General features: G+C 37.1%; 5 protein-coding genes across 11 annotated transcripts; 1 reads left to right on the top strand and 4 right to left on the bottom strand.

The window, feature by feature from the left end:
• Positions 1 to 914: 914 nt before the first annotated feature.
• On the bottom strand, positions 915 to 4,694 carry LOC110843676 (conserved oligomeric Golgi complex subunit 3). The gene is made up of 14 exons (XM_022089687.2): positions 4,621 to 4,694; positions 4,261 to 4,538; positions 3,966 to 4,193; positions 3,729 to 3,896; positions 3,383 to 3,657; positions 3,095 to 3,322; positions 2,878 to 3,017; positions 2,657 to 2,817; positions 2,438 to 2,594; positions 2,185 to 2,360; positions 1,980 to 2,106; positions 1,680 to 1,891; positions 1,376 to 1,576; positions 915 to 1,300 (listed from the first exon to the last, which is right to left on the bottom strand). The coding sequence occupies exons 2-14, from the start codon at positions 4,528 to 4,530 to the stop codon at positions 1,169 to 1,171; spliced, it is 2,475 nt and encodes an 824-aa protein (XP_021945379.1). The 5' UTR covers positions 4,531 to 4,538; positions 4,621 to 4,694; the 3' UTR covers positions 915 to 1,168.
• Positions 4,695 to 5,154: 460 nt separating this feature from the next.
• LOC118434395 lies at positions 5,155 to 6,297 on the bottom strand. The gene is made up of 5 exons (XM_035847826.1): positions 6,165 to 6,297; positions 5,998 to 6,061; positions 5,677 to 5,763; positions 5,438 to 5,578; positions 5,155 to 5,370 (listed from the first exon to the last, which is right to left on the bottom strand). Exons 1-5 carry the CDS (start codon positions 6,240 to 6,242, stop codon positions 5,285 to 5,287), a joined length of 456 nt encoding a protein of 151 aa, XP_035703719.1. The 5' UTR covers positions 6,243 to 6,297; the 3' UTR covers positions 5,155 to 5,284.
• LOC110842760 (oxygen-dependent choline dehydrogenase 1) lies at positions 6,232 to 9,813 on the bottom strand. Its single transcript, XM_022088562.2, has 6 exons — positions 9,499 to 9,813; positions 9,231 to 9,433; positions 8,983 to 9,169; positions 8,472 to 8,911; positions 7,508 to 7,667; positions 6,232 to 7,441 (listed from the first exon to the last, which is right to left on the bottom strand). Exons 1-6 carry the CDS (start codon positions 9,686 to 9,688, stop codon positions 6,672 to 6,674), a joined length of 1,950 nt encoding a protein of 649 aa, XP_021944254.1. The 5' UTR covers positions 9,689 to 9,813; the 3' UTR covers positions 6,232 to 6,671.
• Positions 9,814 to 11,048: 1,235 nt separating this feature from the next.
• LOC110842759 lies at positions 11,049 to 13,790 on the top strand. The gene is made up of 4 exons (XM_035847825.1): positions 11,049 to 11,945; positions 12,047 to 12,476; positions 12,553 to 12,872; positions 13,236 to 13,790. Exons 1-4 carry the CDS (start codon positions 11,747 to 11,749, stop codon positions 13,391 to 13,393), a joined length of 1,107 nt encoding a protein of 368 aa, XP_035703718.1. The 5' UTR covers positions 11,049 to 11,746; the 3' UTR covers positions 13,394 to 13,790.
• On the bottom strand, positions 13,444 to 21,493 carry LOC110845179 (putative ATP-dependent RNA helicase Pl10). Of its 7 annotated transcripts, none has more exons than XR_004833978.1 (11): positions 21,336 to 21,493; positions 19,314 to 20,129; positions 19,149 to 19,226; positions 18,715 to 19,076; positions 18,455 to 18,635; positions 18,038 to 18,373; positions 17,745 to 17,838; positions 17,363 to 17,668; positions 17,206 to 17,278; positions 16,100 to 16,745; positions 13,444 to 14,309 (listed from the first exon to the last, which is right to left on the bottom strand). XR_004833978.1 is itself a non-coding variant. In XM_022091543.2 (10 exons), the coding sequence occupies exons 1-10, from the start codon at positions 21,375 to 21,377 to the stop codon at positions 16,715 to 16,717; spliced, it is 2,319 nt and encodes a 772-aa protein (XP_021947235.1). In that variant the 5' UTR covers positions 21,378 to 21,493; the 3' UTR covers positions 13,475 to 16,714. The 7 variants fall into 7 exon arrangements, 3 of the variants coding, with proteins under 3 accessions (XP_021947235.1, XP_035703716.1, XP_035703715.1); XR_004833979.1 differs by having other exon boundaries at positions 13,444 to 14,299; XR_002547509.2 differs by having other exon boundaries at positions 13,449 to 14,309; positions 16,047 to 16,745.
• Positions 21,494 to 21,937: the final 444 nt, after the last annotated feature.

The following is a 21,937-nucleotide window of genomic DNA, read 5'->3' as shown; positions in this document are numbered from 1 at the left end:
TTATATAAAAGCGATCCTATTTTCTCATCATCATCATTTCTGATTTATTATTATGAAGAAGAATGCAATTCTGTGATGAAATTTTTCATGCATTTCTGTTACACGTGTCAAAAAATTATGTGTAATCTGATGAAATGATGAGATTTTTAGGTTCAAAATGATGTCTAAAAGTTATGTATAAAAATTTTGTTATGAAAAAAACGACACCGTCAACCGTGATAGACCGCAATAAAGAGAAAAATATAAAGATGGCTCTCGTTTCATGAGAAAAAAATACTAAAAAAAGAAATAAAAACGAGTTATTTTCAATAAGTAAAAATCCCACCCACTCAAAAAACCTGTGCATGTAAAATAGGATTTTCATTTTCGTAAAGTTTTAAAATTATTCCAAAAATAATCATAAATTTCACTCTGTCTGAATCTATTTTAGGTCTTCCTAGATAAAATGTACTTTTATGAAGACACGTTTCCCATAATTCAATCAGGTTAAGTGGAGAGAATAAAATTTCATAAATTTGAAAAAGGCACCGAAAAACATACACTCGGCTGGAGACTCGACCGGGTAGCGCTCGACCTTTTAATAAATTTTAATAAGGTCACGTGCAATCAAGTCAGCCCTTAAGTCTCTCCTGACTAATTTACAGCTTACCAGAATGTTTACTCTTCACATTACCACAAGTGGAAATTCTTATTTTGCTCAGGCACAACCAGTCTCATCTTTTTAGACCACCTATGGCCCCGTATTCTCTGCTATTCGTCCAACCCTTTAAAGTCTCAACATTCCTCCTCGCTCGACTTCACTGGCTGCATCCTTGTTTTACATTTTGTCTGGAATGATAGCCAGACTTCATAACTCAACTCTTAAATAGATTTCGAAATTTAATCAGGAAACAACAACTGCAGTGAAGGACGAGTCGTATTTAAACACAGAATTTTATTATGTTCAACTTTACATGAGAATGAAAATTGATGGGAGAGATGATACGATTAACTTATAAGTTATTACTACTGGCTAGTTTTTGGTTTTTAAAATTAAAAAAGACAGCAGCCCCCATGCATGGGTTGGCTGGTGTAATAATTCTGTCATCCGAATATAACTATAGAGAAGGAGTATCACAGCTCTTTTTTAGTGGTTTTGTCTTTTAACTAGCTGACTAGCAGTGGAAATTTAATTTTGAATCATAATAGTAGAAATTAATACGTTTATTGCATCTTGCGTAGGACAGGTTAACTGAGTTTCTGCAGAATAGTACACAGCAACAATGTTTTCCAATTGAAGGAATCCATTTAACACGTTGTTCTGCATACAAGAAAGAGTTTATTTTAGTGCTGGGACATATTAAGACAAATGCGAATAGTGGCTGGAGCTACTCACCTTAACGGGTCTAAAAAGAATGAATTCTGTTTCCCTGTTGGCCAAGTAGAGCTTCATACTTTTATGGATAAAGGGGAGTTTGGATTTAAGACTTTCCATCGTCTCTTGGATTAACTGGGAGAGAACGTTTGGTAGGGCGAAGGATTGTTGGGATAAAACCAGGTCTGGTTTCTCCTTTAATGCTTCAATTATTCGGGAGGCCTAGAAAATACAAATCAGACTTAAACAAATAGAGAATGAAATGCATCATGAGTGAGAAGAAGGAGGCGAACAGAAGAAATACATAAATCCTGTATGTGCATACCTTCGTGATAAAGTTTTTCACGGGTCCAATAAGAATGAGCGTGCAATGACTAATGAATTGCTCACAGGTAAATTTCAACTGCTTGTCAACTTCTTTTTTCGAGTCGAGAAAGTATTCCTTCACTTGAGGTGTCCCATCAACTATGAACTCCAGCAGAGAATTGTTACTATTCATCAACAAAACTTGCTTCTTCTTCTGCAGCAGACTCAACGCTGTGATACCAACAGCGATTTCCAGTTTATTAATATCATAGAAACATATTGGTGTCAATATTTCAAAAATCTTATCAGCTAGCTTTACCTGCCGTCTTCATCCTGCTAAAATCCAGACTTGTTTCTTTCACGGCAAAGTCTGCTTGAAATGGTGCAATCTGTTCCCGTAAAATGAGCAAATGCTTAATCTCAAACAGCTGCCCGTCAACCACGGTCTAATCAAATATGAAAATTTCTCTTATCCAATCTGTTTGCATTTCATCTACTAAATCAAATGATAAATGTGTATAAACCTTCTTGGAGGAGATAGCTTGAGCGGAGAGAGAAACGTTGGCAATGCATGCGATCAACGCTTCTTGAGACAACCCTTGAAATATGGCTTTATCCAAACATCGATGCAGTTTCGAAAGACAGAGCAATGTACGACGGACACTTGGGAACCACATTCCATGCAAATCCGCAGGAGAACCTGTGTCAACAATAAATAAAAACTTGTTAATCAATTCCCACCACCAGAAAGAGAATTAATTAAGACATAAATCTTACTGCTTGATTTTAATGGTCGTGGTATTTGTAGTTGGGAATTTATGGTGCCAACTTCTTGGGACGTCACGGAGCTCAGAGAAATGATCGAGGTTTGAGAATTAGATCGGACCAGGGGACGATCTGGGGGCGCGGTTTGATCGATAGTTTCAGCTATTTGCTGCTTAAACCAGAAGGAAATAAAGTAAAATTGTACGAGTTGGAATTTGAAATAATTAGTACCTCCATCATCTCCAATTTTTCTGGATATGCCAAATCTCCTGGACCTGGATTGTAATTTCGAATGTCTGTTGAAATATAAATATGCGCCCGGTAGACCAAGCGTTCCTGCGTGTCCTGAAGGAGTTGTTCCACAATGTTGATAAACGAGTTCAGCCCTTGAGCTAAAGCAAGTAGTGGATTAATTGTTACCCAAATATGCAATTTAACAATTGAAGTCTTACGAATATTAGAAACTTGTTCCTGTAGCATCTCCACTCTTAAAATGGCACAAATTTCAGCCAACGTTTCCAAATGTTGTATTTTTATCACTAATGGTCTCAACGATTCGTAGATCGGCGTGAATAAGTTGTCTGCAAATTCACTGTAATTGGCAACAAGACAAATTTTAAACAAACTTATTCTACGTTTAAATGGAAAACTTTAAATTGTAAAACTCACTCAAACACCACGGTATACGATGGCTGAAAAAAGTCGCCAAACAGTCGAAATTCGTCAAGACATAGATTAATGCAAAATGAACATCCCATTCGAATCGTGCTGCATAAATCCACTCCTGTTTTTCCTCTCTTATTTAATTCTGACACAGTCGCCCAAACGCTTTGACTAAGCAAATTGTATCGCTCTTTTAGAAAAGATTGCTGAATTTCATTAAATAATTCGGCGTATCTAGAAAATTAACAAGGAATTAGTTAGGAAATAATAAGGAAATAGCGGAAATTGACATACTCTGGCCAAGCATTCCTCCGTTGCTCAATTTCCGTAAAAACCTTCTTCATTTTCGAAATTCCAGCAGAAAATTTGCCATAAATTAATGGAAACAAAGAATTGGCAGCCGTTTGAAGTTCCGGATTTGGACCCTCACTTTGTTCCAAAACTGTAGCAGTGATTTCATACGTAGTTTCCTGTAAAGCTTTATTAACTTCGGATTTGACAAGCGATAGTGCTCGGTTTAAACAGTGCTTGAATTTTGCTGCGTAAACGGACGATTCCTTGAAACTGGGCTGCAATTATTAGAACAAGTTATCACCATTAAATCAGAAATCGTAAAATTAATATAAATATTTTCAATTACATTATGAACCATAAATGACAGGCAGGTGTCAATCTGTTCCAAAATTGCAAAGAATGCATCAGACGTCACCAAAATTGTCGGGACGCTAAGTTTCGATGCGACTTTTTCTAGCTGAAGGAAATGGTCCAGATTTGTGTCCAATTCTTGTGCGACACCATCCAAAGTTTGCTAAAGGAAAAATATTCAAGTTATATATTTAGCGTTATATATAATTACAAAACAACAAATATTACTAACTTGTTCTTGGATAAGTTGTCGACAAGAATTATGTAAGGCATTTGTCTTATTTGAAACAAAATGGTAATTCGATTCCAGCGATTGCAGTTCGTCCAAGGCCGAATTTACAGCACCGAGAACACCACTGACCGTTTTCCTACTCTCCTGCAACGACTCTAGATACGTCAACACCTTCAAGTCTTGTTCCTCACCAATGTCATTTTCTACTTCTTTGAACCATTTCGCGAACTGGAAAAATAATTAATTAAGTTGGTAATGAATGAATTAAAATTGAAATTCTAATAGTAGTCGTTACCTCATATTTTGTCGTGAACTCAAACTTGTCAAAATCCACCCCTGCTTCCTGCTCAGAATTTTCCTTCAATTCCAACGTCTTGGTCTTCGGGATAGGTTTCAAATGTGAGGGTATCGGTCGCTCGACCGGATTATGCGTAAGGTCAAGAATTAGTTGGCGTTGCGCAGGGGTCAGTGGGGCCAGGGGGTTCGTGGAATCTTCGTACTGACCAATCCGCTCCTTGTATCGAGAGAGGGATGGCGATTGTTGGGGGGATGAAGTTGTCAACATGTTGCAACCTGATTAACAAAACGGTACGAGGTTAACATGGACAGATAACAGATTATCACCACAATACATTTCGAAAAATCTAAATCTTACCGTATTTATTTTTCACCAACAAACCAGATGCAATGACACTGACTCCCGCATTTCGACGTGGAATCTCTTATTTCACCTCACGTGTGTGCTCCTCTTTGTTCATGAAAAATGTTCTCAACTCCAATACAATTTACATAAATAAGTTAAGATTTTTAATAGGTTCTAATAGATTTCAAGTTTTTTTACTTACTGAATTGAGATTTTGAAGTTTTTCTTACAGTTTTGTGGTCGCAAATATTTAATATGGGAGAAAATAAATAAGCAACGTATCATTTAATAAAACATTTGCAAAAATTACTGCCAAAAAACTACTCATGGATATGATTCAATTTTGCGTAGTGAATATAATTTTTGACTGGATATTTATCCATTTTTTTAGGAAAAAAAGTTTAAATGAAACTCAAGTGGAAAAAATGTAAAGTTCTCGACGCCAAGAGTGCAATTAAATTGATTTTTGATTAAATTAAAATAATAGATTTGGCCAAACGATTTTCATTTACAATATTTCAAGTTTATTATTACTTATTTATTAGTTTTTTATGTATAAAAAATTATGGAGAAAACTAATCAGTAATTCTATAGGCCATGAGCCTTGATCTCTTATCGACTATTAGATAAATAAATTAGCACTATTATTAAATGACATGAACTCATTTTTTAGCAACTATTCGAATACTTTAGTTGCTTTGAGAACTCCTTGAATCGCTTTTACGAGCACCGTAGTGTCCCTCACATTTTCAATTTTATGGTCTAAAAATAAATACATTCAACATTTTATACGTAATTATAAAACGAGTCCAATGTGTAAAGATCTTACATCTAGAGGCCACATTATCATCCCGAGGATTAGCTCCAGCTCTGTCCAATATTTCTTGAAACCTAGTTTTCACTTTAGCAGGGTCCTTCGGCTTCATGGCTTTCTTCACCTCCTTCAACAATTCATCCGGAGCAGGATCCACTGAAATTTAAAATGTTAATTTTATTATCGTATGACTTTTATGACTTTCAAACAGAAATCTCTAAATCTCTAACATGTATTTATTTATATAAAAGCACCTCTAGTATTAAGAGCTTTATTAGCATTCTTCTTAAGTTCCTCGGCCTCTGATAACCTCAGACCCCAGAATTCATTTACGGTTCCTTCTGCAAAGATATTTACATTATTTATGACATCAGTGCCGTTTGTAATTTAACAATTTAGCGAAATTCAAGCATTGTTTAACCAAAGCACTATCAAAGTTAAATCCGTTAATAAAGGTAATACATGTAATAAAGCTTTACAGGGCGACGTTCCAATTCCTGAATTTCAAACTTTATGGGAATTCTTTGTCTCCATTAATTTATTTGCACTTACTTAAGTGAAGCACCGTGACTTACCTAACGATTGGTTGATTTTTGTACGAATTGATTGAACCGTTGGCGCTTGGATCGGCACTTCCGGCTAAAGTTTGTAAAATATGTAAGGTTAAATTTGCACGCCAATTTGGAGCAGTAGTTGAAGGTTTATTTTCCACTTAATGTATGAATTCAGAAATTGAAATTACCAAAATCAGCACAGGCATCTCGAGATTCGGCTGTCCCAACAGTGCAATTTCATCTTCTTGCACTCTAGTAAGACACATTTTGCAGATTTGGATAAATCTAAAAGAAAATCTAAAATATTTCTCGAAGGGTTTGTGTATAAACCCTTGAAACTTGTCGAACCTGAAAAGTTTTGACACAAATGTAAGTCCTTAGAAGAAAAAGCATTACATTGGTTTACAGTTTATTTTACCGTTATTTCATAAGCAAGGGTTCCATCCTTTTTCTAAGGACATTAATTAAATGAAAGCAAGCTTTATGAAAAATGATCATAGCTCGACATTTGCATACGTATGCACTTACTCTGACTTATTAAATTGTATGAAATGTACGTATATTGATTCCATAATAAGTGCATATGCAGCTAGTATGTACATTATTGTACATTTGTATATGTGACTTATGAAAATGTATGATTGCATGTTAATTATAACATCTTTAAATTTATTACATAATCATATTTATAACATTTAATTCCCCATTTTTTGAACTCTTGAAGCATTAACACTCATCATCTCCACCTCATCCCAATAATTCCTAATAATGTCCACCCCCTTTTCCGCAATTACCATCGTGGCCGCTAGAGTTCCTCCCACAGGAATGGATGGCATGACAGAAGCGTCAATTATTCGCAGCCCGTTTACCCCTAAAACTTTGAGATCTCCATCCACAACTGCCTGCCCCCCTCCACCACCACTACTCGCCTTTACCCCCATTGCACACGTCCCCACCAAATTATTTCCACTCATCGTAAAATATTTTAGATAACAGGCCCAGTAAGATTTCGTCTTAAATTCGAACTCTGCGCAGGACGGAAACGGTTCCGAAGTGAGGGACGCACCCATGACACGAAATGAAACGGAATTCTCGATAAGGCTGAGGGCCCGGTAAATCCCGTCCATCATGACGTCCGTGTCTCTCGGGTCGGAAAAGTATTTCGGATTTATGACGGGGTCGGAATTGATGTTTGAATCCACCAGCCGAACGTTTCCTCTACTAAAAGGTCTCCCTGCAGAAATTATGATTGAGAAGGAGTCCTGTCCTTTCGTATTTTTAAAATATTGGTCGGCAACTTCCGGTTCGAGGTTGAACATGTCGACGAATTCTTGGTCCATTGTTGCATGGTGGGACATTCCATAGAGGGTGAGATGCAAATCGGGCCACATTAAATTTCCACTCATTTTCTGTTGCGACGAGGTGAGGATGGCGTTGGCGTGGATTCCCGTTGAAGTGAGAGGACCTGTCAGCATGATAATTCCAAATTTGGGGAATCTCTGAAATTATGGAAAATAAAATCGAATCAGACCTTGACCATCTGCGAGACCAAATTGGGCTATTGTTTCAGCTTTGAGGTCACGGTCGAGGAGGAAGGATTTCGTCGTGTTCAGCATAAATGGACCGAGATATGTTATCAAATGGTCTTGAAGGTTTTTCCCGACGCCAAGGAGGTTTTTCACGATGGGAATCTGGCAATAATTCATGTCGTTTAGTAAATATGTGAATTTATCTATCAATTAACAGAGCTGGCCAAATTATTCGGAAGTCAAATTACAAATTATAATTACAATCACAACATTACTTCAATTACAATTACATTTGAGATTTTTTTAATGAACATCTATCATTTAACATTCAAGTAATTTTAATAATTACTCCATTTTAACGATGTAAATGTTTTTACTTCAAACTTTCAAGTCAGAAAAAAAATAATTTAGCAGAAAAATTTTGGACTATTTTAAAAACATTTACATTTATTTTAAACCTGTTAAACGTGAACAAGTATTGAAGTTATTTGAATATTAATGATGATTCATCACTGATGAATTTTCATTGAAAAATCTCAAATGTAATTTGTAAAAAAAAAACTAAGAGTGCATTTACTTTTATTACTTGTATGCATATAAATCCTTCGAGGCATTTGGTATATGCAATATTCGTAATTGCATACAATACCAAATGTCTTGAAGGATTTATAAAGATAGGAATTTATTTTGCGTAATGAAAAAATTCGCAAATATAGGAAATTATAGAAAAAATGAAAAAGGTAATGAAATGTTCACTTTGAGGATTTAAAAAAACGACTGATTTTGATTGGTGATTTAGTAATTGCAATTAAAGAAGTAATTGCATTACAATTACACTATGTTGAAATGTGCAATTAGAAATTACAATTACATTTTTTGAATGAAGTAATTGAAATTACAAATTACAATTACAAATTTGTAATTGTAATTTGGAATTACTAATTTATCAATTAGCGAATCTGGTACCTTGATTGAGTGAAGATGGTTTTGCGGACCAATTCCCGATAGCATTAACAACTTTGGCGAATTAATAACCCCAGCGGATAAGATCACTTCTTTTTTGGCCACTGCCATAATCAAATTTCCATGCCGAGCGTATACAACGCCATAAGCGGACGGTTTCGCTGATGGGTCGTTTTTATGAAAGAGGATCTTTTCAACTTGCGCATATTTCCGAATGTCCAATTTTGGCCGGGGTCGAATCGTGTTGAGATAAGCGGTTGTCGTCGTTTGACGATATCCACGTCTCAAAGGGGACAAAATATAGTCAAACCCTTCAGTAAAGAATCCATTCAAATCCGACATTTTGTAATTCATTTCAATCCCAGCTCGGATAAATCGATCCGCCATTCCAGTAAAATTAGGAGTTTGGAGTTGAACTTCCCCTTCGAAACCGTGCGTCATTGCTGGATTTTTATTAGAAATTTTATTTACTTTCAAAAATATTCACCACAAAATTAATTAATAATCAATTTACGATTATTCCACCTCCCCTGATAATTCTCAATCCTTCGAAAATACGGTAAAAGGTTGCTATATTTCCAATTTGGATTATCCGTCAGATTTGCCCAGCTTTCGAAATCAAACGGCGATCCACGCAGGTAGTTGAGCAGGCCCAGATTACTCGAACCACCGAGTCCCTTGCCTTGCGAGAGGTTCGTTTTCTGGAAATTTCTTTGGTTTAAGAAAATTTTGTAAATTTCGAAAATTTAAAAAAATCTTCACCTGTTTGTTCATGGCTTGGCAGGCGTATTTCTGCGGAACGCTTTTGTACATCCAACTAATATCTTTTCTGCTCATCATCATGTACGGCGCCAGACTGGGGACGGATTGAAGCGGAAACGGTTCTCCGCCAGCTTCCAGTAGTAAAACCTTGTACTTTTCTGACAATCTGTTAGCAACAATTGATCCCGCCGTGCCTCCTCCCACTTAAGAAATATGCAAATTAGCTATTTCGTATGTAAAGTCCATATTTTAAATAGTAATTACCAACCAATTATGAAATCATACGTCTCGATGGTCGACGGGGGAGCTTCCTTTGTCTCCATTTGGAACTTGTCCCGAACTCGGTCATGCTTCGTGAAGGCAGTGATAAACAGTCCCATCATGGACAGAGCGTTGTACACGAAACGCATGAAGGACCCACTGGCTCCTCCGATGCCCAGAATCGATTCCGGCGTCATCTTTAAGCACTAATATTTCTGTAAAATTTGCATAGTTGAACTTGCAACTTCCTGCAAAATTATGTAATTTTAGCACAAAAACCACGATGCATGCAGTCGTCGCATCGCACCACGACCAACTGACTAAAAGTATGCAAACAGAATATACGACGATGAAAACGAAAGTGTATACGCACACCTCTGCTAATTAAGAAAATTGATCCAACGGACTCATTGACATCTTGTAGTTTCCATTTCTTTAATGCTGACTTTATGGTCGTCCATCCGCATTCAGTGTGACCGTGTCCTTCCTACCGAGCGGAAACAATCCTTCTTTTGTCATAGTAAATGTGTGCAGTTTTGCGTAAAAATCGAATGGATAAGCTCGACATGCAAAGATGTGGGCTGCCAATTTGCACACTACAATTTAATGAATGTGTAGATCTTATTCGAGAGATTGGCTCTATCTTTCGTTATATGAAAACCGTAACAATTCACGAGAGAAGAATCCTTATTAACGATATGAAGTGCTAAAAAGTGAAACCCTTTTTTTAATCACGCTGCATTTAATTGTCGTTTATTAAAACTGAAACTTCATTTATTTCTCACTTCCGTTCTTCTGAGAGTGATGTAAATATGGGATGATATTCCTGCGCAATAATTTTCTCGACTTCCTATACGCAAATTAATCCGATGCAAATTACAGTGTATAGCAAACAAGTATCAATCGTGGATGATTTTTATTGGGATCAAAATTCACACAATCTTTTTTCATGATTATTGTCATTTCTTCAAAAGATGCAACGATCTGGTTTCGAATCTAGATAAAAAGTAAAAGTTTTTACAAGATAATTATCTTTAACAAAGGTTAATTAAGACACAAACCTCATTTAAATGACTGGGGTGAAGAGGATCCAGAATATCAAGGCTCCCACTGGGATGAAAAATAATGGGATGAGAACAATTGCGAGAACGATTGGGAAATATTTGGTGACTTTAAATCGAACGGGTGGATTTTTATGAATCTGGATTTGTAAAGGATCTGGTGCGAAGTTTAAGGAATCGTCTTCTCCGAAATCAAAAGAAGATTCGGATTTTACTTGGGAAACGATGATTACAAGAATTGTTAAAATCAGACATAATTTTAGGGAAAAATGGTGTAAATATTTGATTTGAAATATGCTGGGGGCCATGTTGGGTGTGTATTAATTACGAAAAAGATCAAAAAGTAGGTAGAACAAGAGCTATTCTTTGTCTATCGCATCTTATTACGGGATAGCTGTAGCATGAACTCATTTCATACATTACCTGCTTTAAAATATCGTAAAATTGTAAATTTATAAAATCATGCATGCACATTTAAAATGAATGTGCATCGACTTTTTTTGTGGAGTGAAATATCAATGAATTTGTGAATACGGCTCGAAAACTGGGTATAGTTACAAATATAGTTACATTGCAATGACAAAAATCTCGTAGACATCAATTAGCATAGCAACTTAAATTTAATAAAATTCTTGTTACTTCGATTTTCTAAAAAATTCCCATTCGTAAAATTTCAATTAATTTTTTGTCTCCATTCGAACTTTCAGTTATTCGAAACCCCCACCGATTTATTAAACTCATTCACACTAAATTCTAAGTTGAACTAAATTTCTGTACCCTCCACCCACCACGACTAAAATAAAATGGAAAACAAGACGGACATGGTGGCAAAATACAATAAAATGGCAAACTGTACCCAGCGTTGCCCACAAGGAAAATCTCAAAGCAAATCCGACACCACTTCGCCCTGGTTTTCTGGCCAATGGATCATGAAATTTGAGGAATTCACATTTAAATATTTGGGATATTTGTTCAGAACGCCGGAAGAAATCGCGTCAACTCAATCACTGACGGACGGAGCACATCCTTTGGGACAAAAAGTAGTTTTGAACGATATTTTGAATGAGTAAGCTTCAAAATAGATGCACCTTTTTGAATAATTTATAATTATTATTATCGTTTATTTTTTAAAATAGAATCATTCGAATAGAAAGCGAGTTGGACGAGGACCACATCGCCGCCGTGCTTCCACTCATGGCAAATTTGACCTTCTTGAAGAAACAGGACTTTAAATGGGTCAACACCGAAGAGCTCATAAGCATGTTGAACGTGTTCAAAAGAACGGCAGAAAGTGCGGCTTATCGATGTCTGGACATGGACACGCAACTCAACAGTATCGTAGATTTTGTCGAAAGTATTCGCAGATTTGCCGAGTTCCTCTTAAAGACTGCAGGTTGTACATTGTACGATTTGTATTTTATTCTTATTTTACAGTTTTCCACCCTTCTTTTTAGGTCTTTATAATGATTTTATTTTTAAATTTCTAATCTGCAGTTCCTCCGCCGACTCCCCAAGAGCTTTGTATCGAAAACTCAGTCACGAATGTAAAGAACGCCTCCGAGCGAAATCTAGGCCAGCCAAGCTCCAAACAGGTAATCGCCCAGCCTGGGGCCAGCGGAACAAGTAACGTTCCGAAATATGGAATTGATGCGGCGACGGAGATGGATGGAGTTGTTGGGGTGAATAATGGAGGTTGGACGAATAACCGGGCACCGAGCCCTGAGGACAATAATGTCCCAAACGACAGTTGGGAAAGAGTTGAAGAATGCCCATCAGTCAAAAACATGCAAAGCATAACCTCCACGAACACAGGAAATCGGACGCCAAAAGTCGTGTCGGGACACCAGACGCCTCGGACGCAGCCCTCCTACCAAACTAATAATCAGAGTTATATAAAGAAACCGAAATCAAAAAAGGGCAACAAGTTGGGCTTATTTCATTTTAATAATAATTTATAATTATCTAAAGAACAATTTAATGAAATATTTTTTAAAATCTAGAACCGAACAAGCCAGCTGCTCAACTTCCACAAAAAAACCAGTAGTAAAAAGTTGTGGCACTAATTGTCCCTGCCAATCCGCCGATGTTGACTCTTACCAAGGAAAGTCGCGTCGACCTCCAGAGAAGTCACGTGGTGGTGGTGGTGGGAGGGGTGGCATTCCACCTCGAGAAAAGAGACAGCGATCGTCACCACCTTGTGCGAAGGGGCCGAGGGAGCCGAGAAATAATGAAAACTGGACGCCTATGATGGTTCAAGGGACCACTGTTAAGGACGACTTTCCAAGCGTGACGTATTTTCCGAACAGGAGGGAGCTCAACAGTAATAAATATAAAATAATCTTAATGTAGGACTCTGATCGTCAAAATCAGCACATTTTTAATCATTTATGGACATTTATTTTAAAATTCTGGACGACAAATTTATTTTGTTTTGTTTAAAAAATGCACTACAAATGACAGTTTTTAAAGGAGGAGATCTCAAGTTGAAGAATCCTTCAGAAAAATTGGAACTCGTCGAAACTAAGATTAAAAACTCGCCGTCATTCTTTTGATCAACTTACTGACTAGTCGTCCAGAATTTTTAAATAAATTCCCAGAGCCGAGAAATGATTAAAAATGCACTCATTTTTGAGTCCTGCTTTAAACTAATTATTAGTCTATTTAAAAATTAATATTTTAACAGTTCCTGGCATGAAGATATTCGACTTTCCCCCAAAATGTGCCACTGGTCCACCTCCATATAAACAGCTCCATCCTCAAACCCTTATCCCCATCAATTCCACACAAAAGAAAACCAAGAAAAAGAAAAACGTCAAAACCTTCACCGACACATCATGCTAGAAATTGGACGCGCCCCACAAAATAAAAGTCAGTACAAATTCTTTTTTTTGTATAATTTCCACACAAACACATTATCTTGCGTTTTTATTTCATTTCTTGTTTCGCGATTCTTACACACATCATTTTTTTCATCAATATTTATCATTATTACGAGGACACCGCGTACATTCTGGTGCCCAAATATTGATTAGTTTGTTGCGGACATTACATTTTTTTTTTCAACGATTACAAAGCAATTATATTCTATCAATTTTTTTATGTATTAATTCGCTAAAGAGCCAATTACATATAGGATCATATTTTGCCATCCCCATTTAATCATGGAATTTTTTCATTAACCGTGTGAGCAGATTTTAAGAAATTACAATGAGTTTTTTTTATCAGAAGATGAGAGAAGTCTATGCAAACCACATAGTGTATTTTTTCGTATAAAATGTGTATTTCCCTTTTTTCTTTTAAGTCAGACCCCACCCACACGCACGCACACTGACACGACGTCAATGATGAATTCGTGTTCATTAACGGTATGAAAGTGCGTGCATATTTAGTCCAGGCTTTTTGTAAGTAATAATTAAATATAATTTCTTTTTTTCAGTACTTGTTAAATCATTAAAAAAACTTAACAAAAAAAATTATTTCAAAGAAACAAAACAATTCAATACTTCTTTCTCTTTAAATAGTTGATGATTGAGGAGAGGGTAGAGTTAGGTAGGTAGGCGTGCAGGCAGGTTAATTAATCCCCCACCCACCCACCAATACATAATTGATGAATTAAATAAGTAATAATTTAATTACGTTTTCTGACTCTTGTAAAATAGTACCGATATTTTTCTTAACGAGATCAGTAGTAGTAGTTGCAGCAACTTTTTCCACAAATTTCTTCCTTCCTCCCTTCCTTCACCACCACTGTCAATTTCTCCATTTAATAAAACTGATCAATTCTCAGCTCTCTTTTACATGATATTTATCACAGTTTTTGTAATTGTGTTCATTTTTAAATCAACTTTCTTTTCTACTTTCCCCAATCGTTTTTTTGTCTATATAATACCAACAACAACTGACGACAGAGAGATATTCGCTTCAACGCTTCACATTTATTTGACCAGAGATTCACTTTAATCGAGTACGACGACGGACAATTGAGTTAAAGAAAGACGATTATGCTGTTTACTTTTTGTATAGGAAAATTGCTAGGCAGTATCGATAGTTGTAGTAGTAGTAGTAATAGAGTAATAGGAAAGATCATGGTTTTTAATATTTTTGCAGATTAATAATTACTATAAGCTCCGTGTTCAACACGAAATTATATTCACGAGAGTTCACGTCCTAATCTGCGCATTTTTTGATTAGCACGTCAACTCAGACCAGATGTGTGAACCTGGCATTGAAGAAGTATATTATTAATTAATTGCAAAAAGGTGTGTAAAAAATGCAGAGATCACAGTTTGAGAATCAGTCAATATCACATCTGCCACTTTTTTTGCGGCAGCAGAATTCATTATTTTTGGTTCAGATTCGTATTCGTTTTTGTTAACATGAATGAACATGGCAGTGATTATAGTCAAAATTCAAAGACTTTTGTCTGTATAATCCTGTGGCTAAAAAAACCCACCAAATTTTTCGAGTTTCAATTTTCCTCTTCATCCCCTCCTCTTAATATTCTAAAACATCATCGTCAAGTATCACATTTTGCATTATAGAAAGTTGCTGACCTGATATAATAAAGGTAATGATAAAGAATGAACAACATATAACGACTTCACTGGCTTGGCTTTCTTTGTATAAAAAAACGTAATAATCAGGACGGTGGGTATTTCATTTTTAAAAATCATTCATTCCTAAAACAACCATATATCACTGCAGCAGCTCAAAAATCGGTCAGAATCCACACTCATGACTCTCCTTTTTTGTATTACTTTTTGATTCCATTGACTCGCTCCTCTCTTCATGTTCTCTCTGCATTTGCATCGGGTTTCGAATTTTATAAATTAAACCAAAAAATGTAAAAAAACTAGCGGCTTATTGATGGGAAAAACGATGTGAGATCATCATTAAACCAATTACAGCAACTAATCCTAATTTGTGTGTAGCACCAGATTATTTAATAAAAATAATTAAAAAAAGCCTAGCTTGTAAATTGAGATTGTGTTTTTGACTTTATATTTAAAGAAACTATTAATTATCGAGTGCGATGACTGGAATTTCATTTTCTACTAATTTCTAATAATACATTAGCGGTTTTGTTTTATCACAAAAAAAAACGAAATATTTTCTCCCCTCCTTCTTTTTTCTGGTAGGAAGTTGAACTATTATTATTAAGTTTTTTTTTGCAAGTGTGTGGTCCAATTCGTATAAAATCTCAACCTGTGTCAACGTAAAAAGTGAAGGTATTCTGAACATCTCGCTATAAAATACTGCAGCTGTGGTAAGTAAATGATTTTTGTAACCATTTTTGAGAGAGAGAGAGAACTCTTTATAATTCTCTCTCACAAAATTGACTCGGGTTATCAATTTCTGTTTTGCTAATAAGTGTACTTCATCATCGTGGCGATGATGACGTGATTTGAGTGGGAATGGAAAGTTGATATCGTAGATAAAAATGACGACTGTGGTCAAATATATCATGATTGCAAAAGAGAGCTTTTTTGCATACCATCTTTAACAGCTCTTCTTCTATTACACAAATATCTGCCCTTTTTTACTCACTTCAGATCAAAATTGGAAGATACGACGGCTGGCAGGCAGACATTTAAATTTTGATTCATTATTTTCAGTTCTGTCGAGAACGCGAATATTTTTTTTGTAGCCCGCATCAGTCTCCTTCGAGTTTAAAAAGTAAAAATTATCCTGTAGCTAGTTTCTTTTGAGAGAGTGACTGACTGACTGATGAGAGAGTTGATTCACTAAACACCCTAAAAAAAGGTGACAACAACGACAAATTTGATCACCTTTCCTTCTTTTTCTTTGTTATTGTTTGTTGATCTCGTTAAAGAGTTAAATCGGTTAACTTAATTTTTGTTAAGTCAGACCCATTTTTTGTAATACCTTGCAACCGGTTAAACAGACTTGTGCACTCGGGTCTATGAGAACACATAATGTGAGATAGTGGTTTGTTTTGGGACGGCAAACATTTCCCCATTGTAGAATAGTAATAATAATGATAATAATAATAATATGTACATTTAGTAGGATATATAGTAGTGGATTTGTGTAGCAGGAGAACGTTAACTAAAGTAGAACATTCAAATTTTTCTACGTCTAGTACTTGGAGCTTTTAAACTTATAGGATTATTTTTTTATGTGTACAAACTTTTTCTTTCTTCATGTTGAATTAACAACAACGCACGAATACCTATTCATTTCGAGAAAAATGTTGAGAGATTTGTATTGTAAGTAAAATGAGAAATTCAAATTTTGATGCTTCTACTGCTATTATTTTTTAAAGCTAATAAAAAAAATTAAAGGTTCAGAGGGTTCGTTTTCGTATGTAATTTTTTTGTTATCGAGTAATTAACGTCCACTCTCGAATGTATACTACTATCAAACAAACTTACAAACGGTAGTATATAGTAAAATTAATGGGTAACTTAAGTATGTTTTGTAAGGAGAGGAAGTAGAGTATGTAAGTTTCTTTCCTTTTCTCTACACGACAGAGTGGACGACAAAATTTTGATACTTGCTGCGTAAAAGCAAATATATCTTTTCAAGTGGAAAGTAAAAAGTAGAGCCTGAGTCAAAATTATATTACGCACCCCAAATATTTTTCGAAATAGGTATTCGGAATTGAATTGTTTGTAATTTATTTGTCCCACCAGTCCGTGGTAGATCCAGAGTTGTACGATCCACCGTAGCCAGCTTGGGGGGCATACATTGGGTAGGCGGGTTCTAGAAATTATAGTTTTTAATATTTTTGGGTTAGATTAGCAATCCAGAATTATTCAGTTGATAATTAAATCGAATGCATCTTACGTGGAGGATAACCGCCATAACCACGGCTGGGTTGATGTCCACCGCCTCCGCCACCACCTCCACGTCCATGAGACTGACGATAATCCCTTGCGCCAAATCCACCTCCACCATATCGTTTGGGGCCGCCACGACGGTTGGCTGCACCGCCACCGAAAGAAGACCGCATCTCATTGTTGATCATCTCGAGCCACGTGGGCATTTCTTGTTTGGTCTCTGCCACGAGTTCCACCAAATCTCGGACAAGATTCTTGTTCTTGTCGTTAAAGAATGAGGTTGCCAATCCAAGATTCCCCATTCGTCCCGTACCTGTTAACGATCAGAAAAATTATCTTTATTAATGCACTTTGCTCTGACTAGCGTATCGACTATTAGCTCAACTTACGTCCAATTCGGTGAACGTATTCTTCAATGTCAGAGGGCAAGTCAAAGTTTATGACGTGCTTAATATGAGGAATATCTAATCCTCGAGCTGCCACCTGCATTAGAAAATTAGGATAAATTAGTCTTTTTAATTGAATTGCTCTTAAATTATCGCGTAATTTAAAGAAAATTGATTTAGTTCAGTAGCGAAAATACTCCTCAAAAATTTTAGGGTTTCAAGTGTTCTTAAATTTACATCATTTTACTAAAAATTTTCTGAAATAGCTGCAGAAAATAATGATATTGAAAACTCACCGCAGTAGCGATCAAAATTGGGAGTCTTCCAGCCCGGAAATATCTTAAAGCTTCTTCACGATCTCGCTGACTCCGATCTCCATGAATTGAGGTTGCAGGGAATCCTTCCGACATCAAGTAGTCAGACAGTTGGTCGACTCCTCGCTTAGTTTCGACGAAAACGAGGGTAAGATTCTTGTCGTCAAATGCTTCAGATGCATTTAGCAGATCCAAAAGATATGCTCGCTTGTCATGCTCCTCCACCCACAAGATTTTCTGCGTAATGTTCTCAGAAGTGGATCCAACACGCCCAACAGCCAAGAAAATGTAATTATCCAAAAAGTCACGAGCCAGCATCTGTTAGTTAAATTTAAATATTTAATTGGAATACTTATCGAGAGAGCATTTATAGAGATAAATTGTCAATTGCTCAATCACCTGAATTTCCTTTGGAAACGTAGCGGAGAACATCAACGTTTGTCGTTCTCCAGTTTTGGGCATCGTATTGCCCTCGACGATTTCACGAATTTGGGGCTCGAAACCCATATCCAACATGCGATCTGCTTCATCTAATACTAAATATCTACAATTGTCAAGTCCTACGCGATCACGTTTTAACCTGTAAACGAATATTTATTATTATTAGATTATTCCAAGGCACATTCAATATTGCGATAATTGTTAAAGAGTGCACTTACATGTCCGTCAATCGTCCAGGCGTTGCTACCAAGATTTGACATCCTCGTTCCAAGTCACGAAGTTGTTCTTCAATCGGTGCTCCGCCATAGACGACGCAGGGTCGAACACGAGACCGATAAGCAAACTTTCTTGCTTCTACATAAATCTGAGTCGCTAATTCACGGGTTGGTGCTAAAACAAGAGCCACCGGGAATTGTTTAGATTTTCTGGCGTATGCTTTCGGCTGAAAGCTAAACAGCTCAGGTCCACGCTCAAATATACTGTTCAAAATCGGGACCAAAAATGCTGCAGTTTTTCCCGATCCTGTTTGCGCACATGCCATCACGTCTCGGCCACCCATCACGATCGGGATGGCGTATTTCTAACGAGTTACAAATAAAATAATTAGAATTAGCTGGGAATTGGTTAATAATTTAATCATGAGAATAGTTACCTGCACTGGAGTGGGATGCGTGTAACGAGCCAACGTAATATTTGTCCGGACGATCTCTGAGAACTCGATTTCGTCAAACTGTAGAAAATTATATTTCATAATTAAGTAAGCAATTACTCGTGTAATAAATAATCACTAATTAAGTGATCAAGGACAGAAACTTACACTGTTAATGTGAGGAGGACAAGCATCTCCCGTCGCCTCCACCGGGATATCTTCATACTTGTCAAAGTTGATTCCTGTATTTCCCGTAGCGAAAAGTTCCGCCTCGATCCGGTCATCTTTGGGCAGAAGACATTTGAAATCTTCCATATTTCCACTAAAAGTGTATCCTTTGGTGCTATTGTATCCAGCGTAGCTGAAATTTCGACCGCCTCCGACACCAGCACCACCTCCACGGTAGCTGGATTGTCCCCCTTCTTCATTCCATCTATTATTTCTGACCGGTGGGGCAGCCCCGTTACCCGCCGCGGCGTAGCCATTGCTCCAACCGCCACCACCTCCGGGAGCAGCGCCGCCCCCATTTTGGTATCCGCCACCGCGAGGTGCGCCTCTTCCACCGCCGGCCCCACCGCGCGAATATCCTCCTTGATACCCACCACCACTGCCACCATTGCTCCATTGGTTTCCTCCATCACCGTTGGCAGCAAAGCCGTTCTGATTGTTGTAACCACCTCGACCTCCGGGAACATAGCCGCCTCCACGGCTCATTCCATTTGCACCACGAGGGGGTCCACTTCCTCCTCGGGGAACGTAGGCTTGCGCAGCGGCGTACATTTGCTGCTGCATTTGGGGAGGAGGTTGTTGTTGGAATTGTTGTGGTGGAGGGGGTTGCTGTTGTTGCTGGATAAATTCGGGGGCTCCTTTGGGAAAATCGGCGTATTCACCTGAGCCACCACCTGAGCCATTTCTCATGTGGGGGGGAACATAGCGTTGATGAAGAACTCCGACACCTTGTCCGTTCAAGTCTAGACCAGCCAACTGTGAAGATTCCAAAACCATTTTTTAAATTTATTTTCTAAGATAAGAATTTTAGACTAGTTTATTTGCTGAACTTTTGTTAATAACTGAGAGAAACGTTATCTCGTTTTAACTGCGCGGACGTATTAATGAAACGCACGAGTGACTAATATAACGAGGGTAATGTCTAATCGTAATTGAAGTTAGTGAGAAATAGTGGTGATGATGTGGGACGGCTCTATACACGTAATGCTACAAGTTTTTTTGCACATCTTGCGTAAGCGCAGATGAACGTTGGTGGATGTATGTCTCCTCCTCGTATGGGATACGCATTGCCAAAAAATTTGCATTCGCAGACTTGTGTGAATGACGTCATGCGATGGATCATGCATTGTAATTTCAGATCAAAATTTTCCATATACGATAGACCTACGGAACAGGTATGGATTCGAGAGTGAGGAGAGAAAAATGATGTTCTCTTTGGTTAATGGAAGTTTTAAATGTTATGGGAAAATGTGGAATTCTTAAGAAGAATGTGAATAAAATATGTACCGATCCCGGTGTCTGAATTCTATTTCGATAAGAGATTCAGGGCATAAGGATCGGACCAACCCCAACAACCAGTTACTTTTCGAGACCTCTAGCACCAAGTGGATATTTAAAACTCTAATCGGTGACTCTAGGCTCGCCCAATAAATTGGGATGCAGACAATGTGCAATTAAATTCATTGTTTAATTGCAATTTTATATGCTGTCCCATGTTTAAAATATCGATAAGCTTCGATCGGAATGATGTTTTATAAATTGATTATTTATGTCGGGCATTTATCAATGTGAACCATATGACCTCAAAAAATTTATTTTAAATCAATTGCCCAGCCTTTGATTTATGGATTTTTTCAACGAGATTTATTCCCAACTTGGGGAAAATCCTGAGCGATAAAACGATGCTAACTTTATCAATTTAAACGTTATTTAAAACTAATTATTATGAATCAACGTTCCGGAGACGTTCGAAAATAAATTGCTAATTAAAACCTCGTACTAAACTAAAACCTTTAACATTTTAAACCCCACCACTTTAACCATCCCAATTTCCTCTCCTAAACCCTCAACAATTTCCGCACTGCTGCACCCACCAATTATTTAAAAATCTAATTTTAAATTTTTAAAAAACCCACCCCACCTTCGAAAATAGCTCAAATTTCAAAAAAATCACTGGCTCACCTGCTGCTCGAGACCGGCTCCATTGTGTGGTGCATAACTCATAATTTGTTAGAAGAGTTTTGTGGAAATTGTTTGAAATTTCTTTCAAAATTGTGCACAGTTTGGGAAATTCGTCCGTACAAAATGGCTATCGGGGAGAGAAGAAGGAATAGATTTCACGGGCTCGCCACGTTCAAATAGCATCCACCATGCACACCAAGGGCCGTTCACAAAAGACTTACTTTATTTTTTGGAAATTTCCAATATTTCCGTATTTCCTCGGTTTCACAATTTAATGACTTTAAACTGCCCCCCACAAATTTCCGAACCTCCTCTATTTTAATTGGCATATCCACCAATTAATGTGTGAACAAACCTTGCTGGCCTCAACTGGGGAGTGCATTACCCTCGTTGGATTTCGGATTCAGCCATGCGCTAACTAAAATGTCACATCTTGCAATGTTAAGTGATCTACGGTTAAAGTTAACTGGTGTCGCAATTAAGATACCAGCAGACAATTAAATGCCGATTAGCAGGTCTTAATATGTAGGGTGCATGCAAGTGGGAAGTGATAAATCCGAAAGTTTATGCATTTGGACAATTTTCATAATCATCAGTTTCAT

The sequence above is a fragment of the Folsomia candida genome, unplaced genomic scaffold, assembly GCF_002217175.1.
Source record: "Folsomia candida strain VU population unplaced genomic scaffold, ASM221717v1 Fcan01_Sc002, whole genome shotgun sequence".
NCBI classification, from domain to species: Eukaryota; Metazoa; Arthropoda; class Collembola; order Entomobryomorpha; family Isotomidae; genus Folsomia; species Folsomia candida.
The sequence above is the reverse complement of the archived record's forward strand: the minus strand, read 5'-3'. Positions and strand labels throughout refer to the sequence as shown.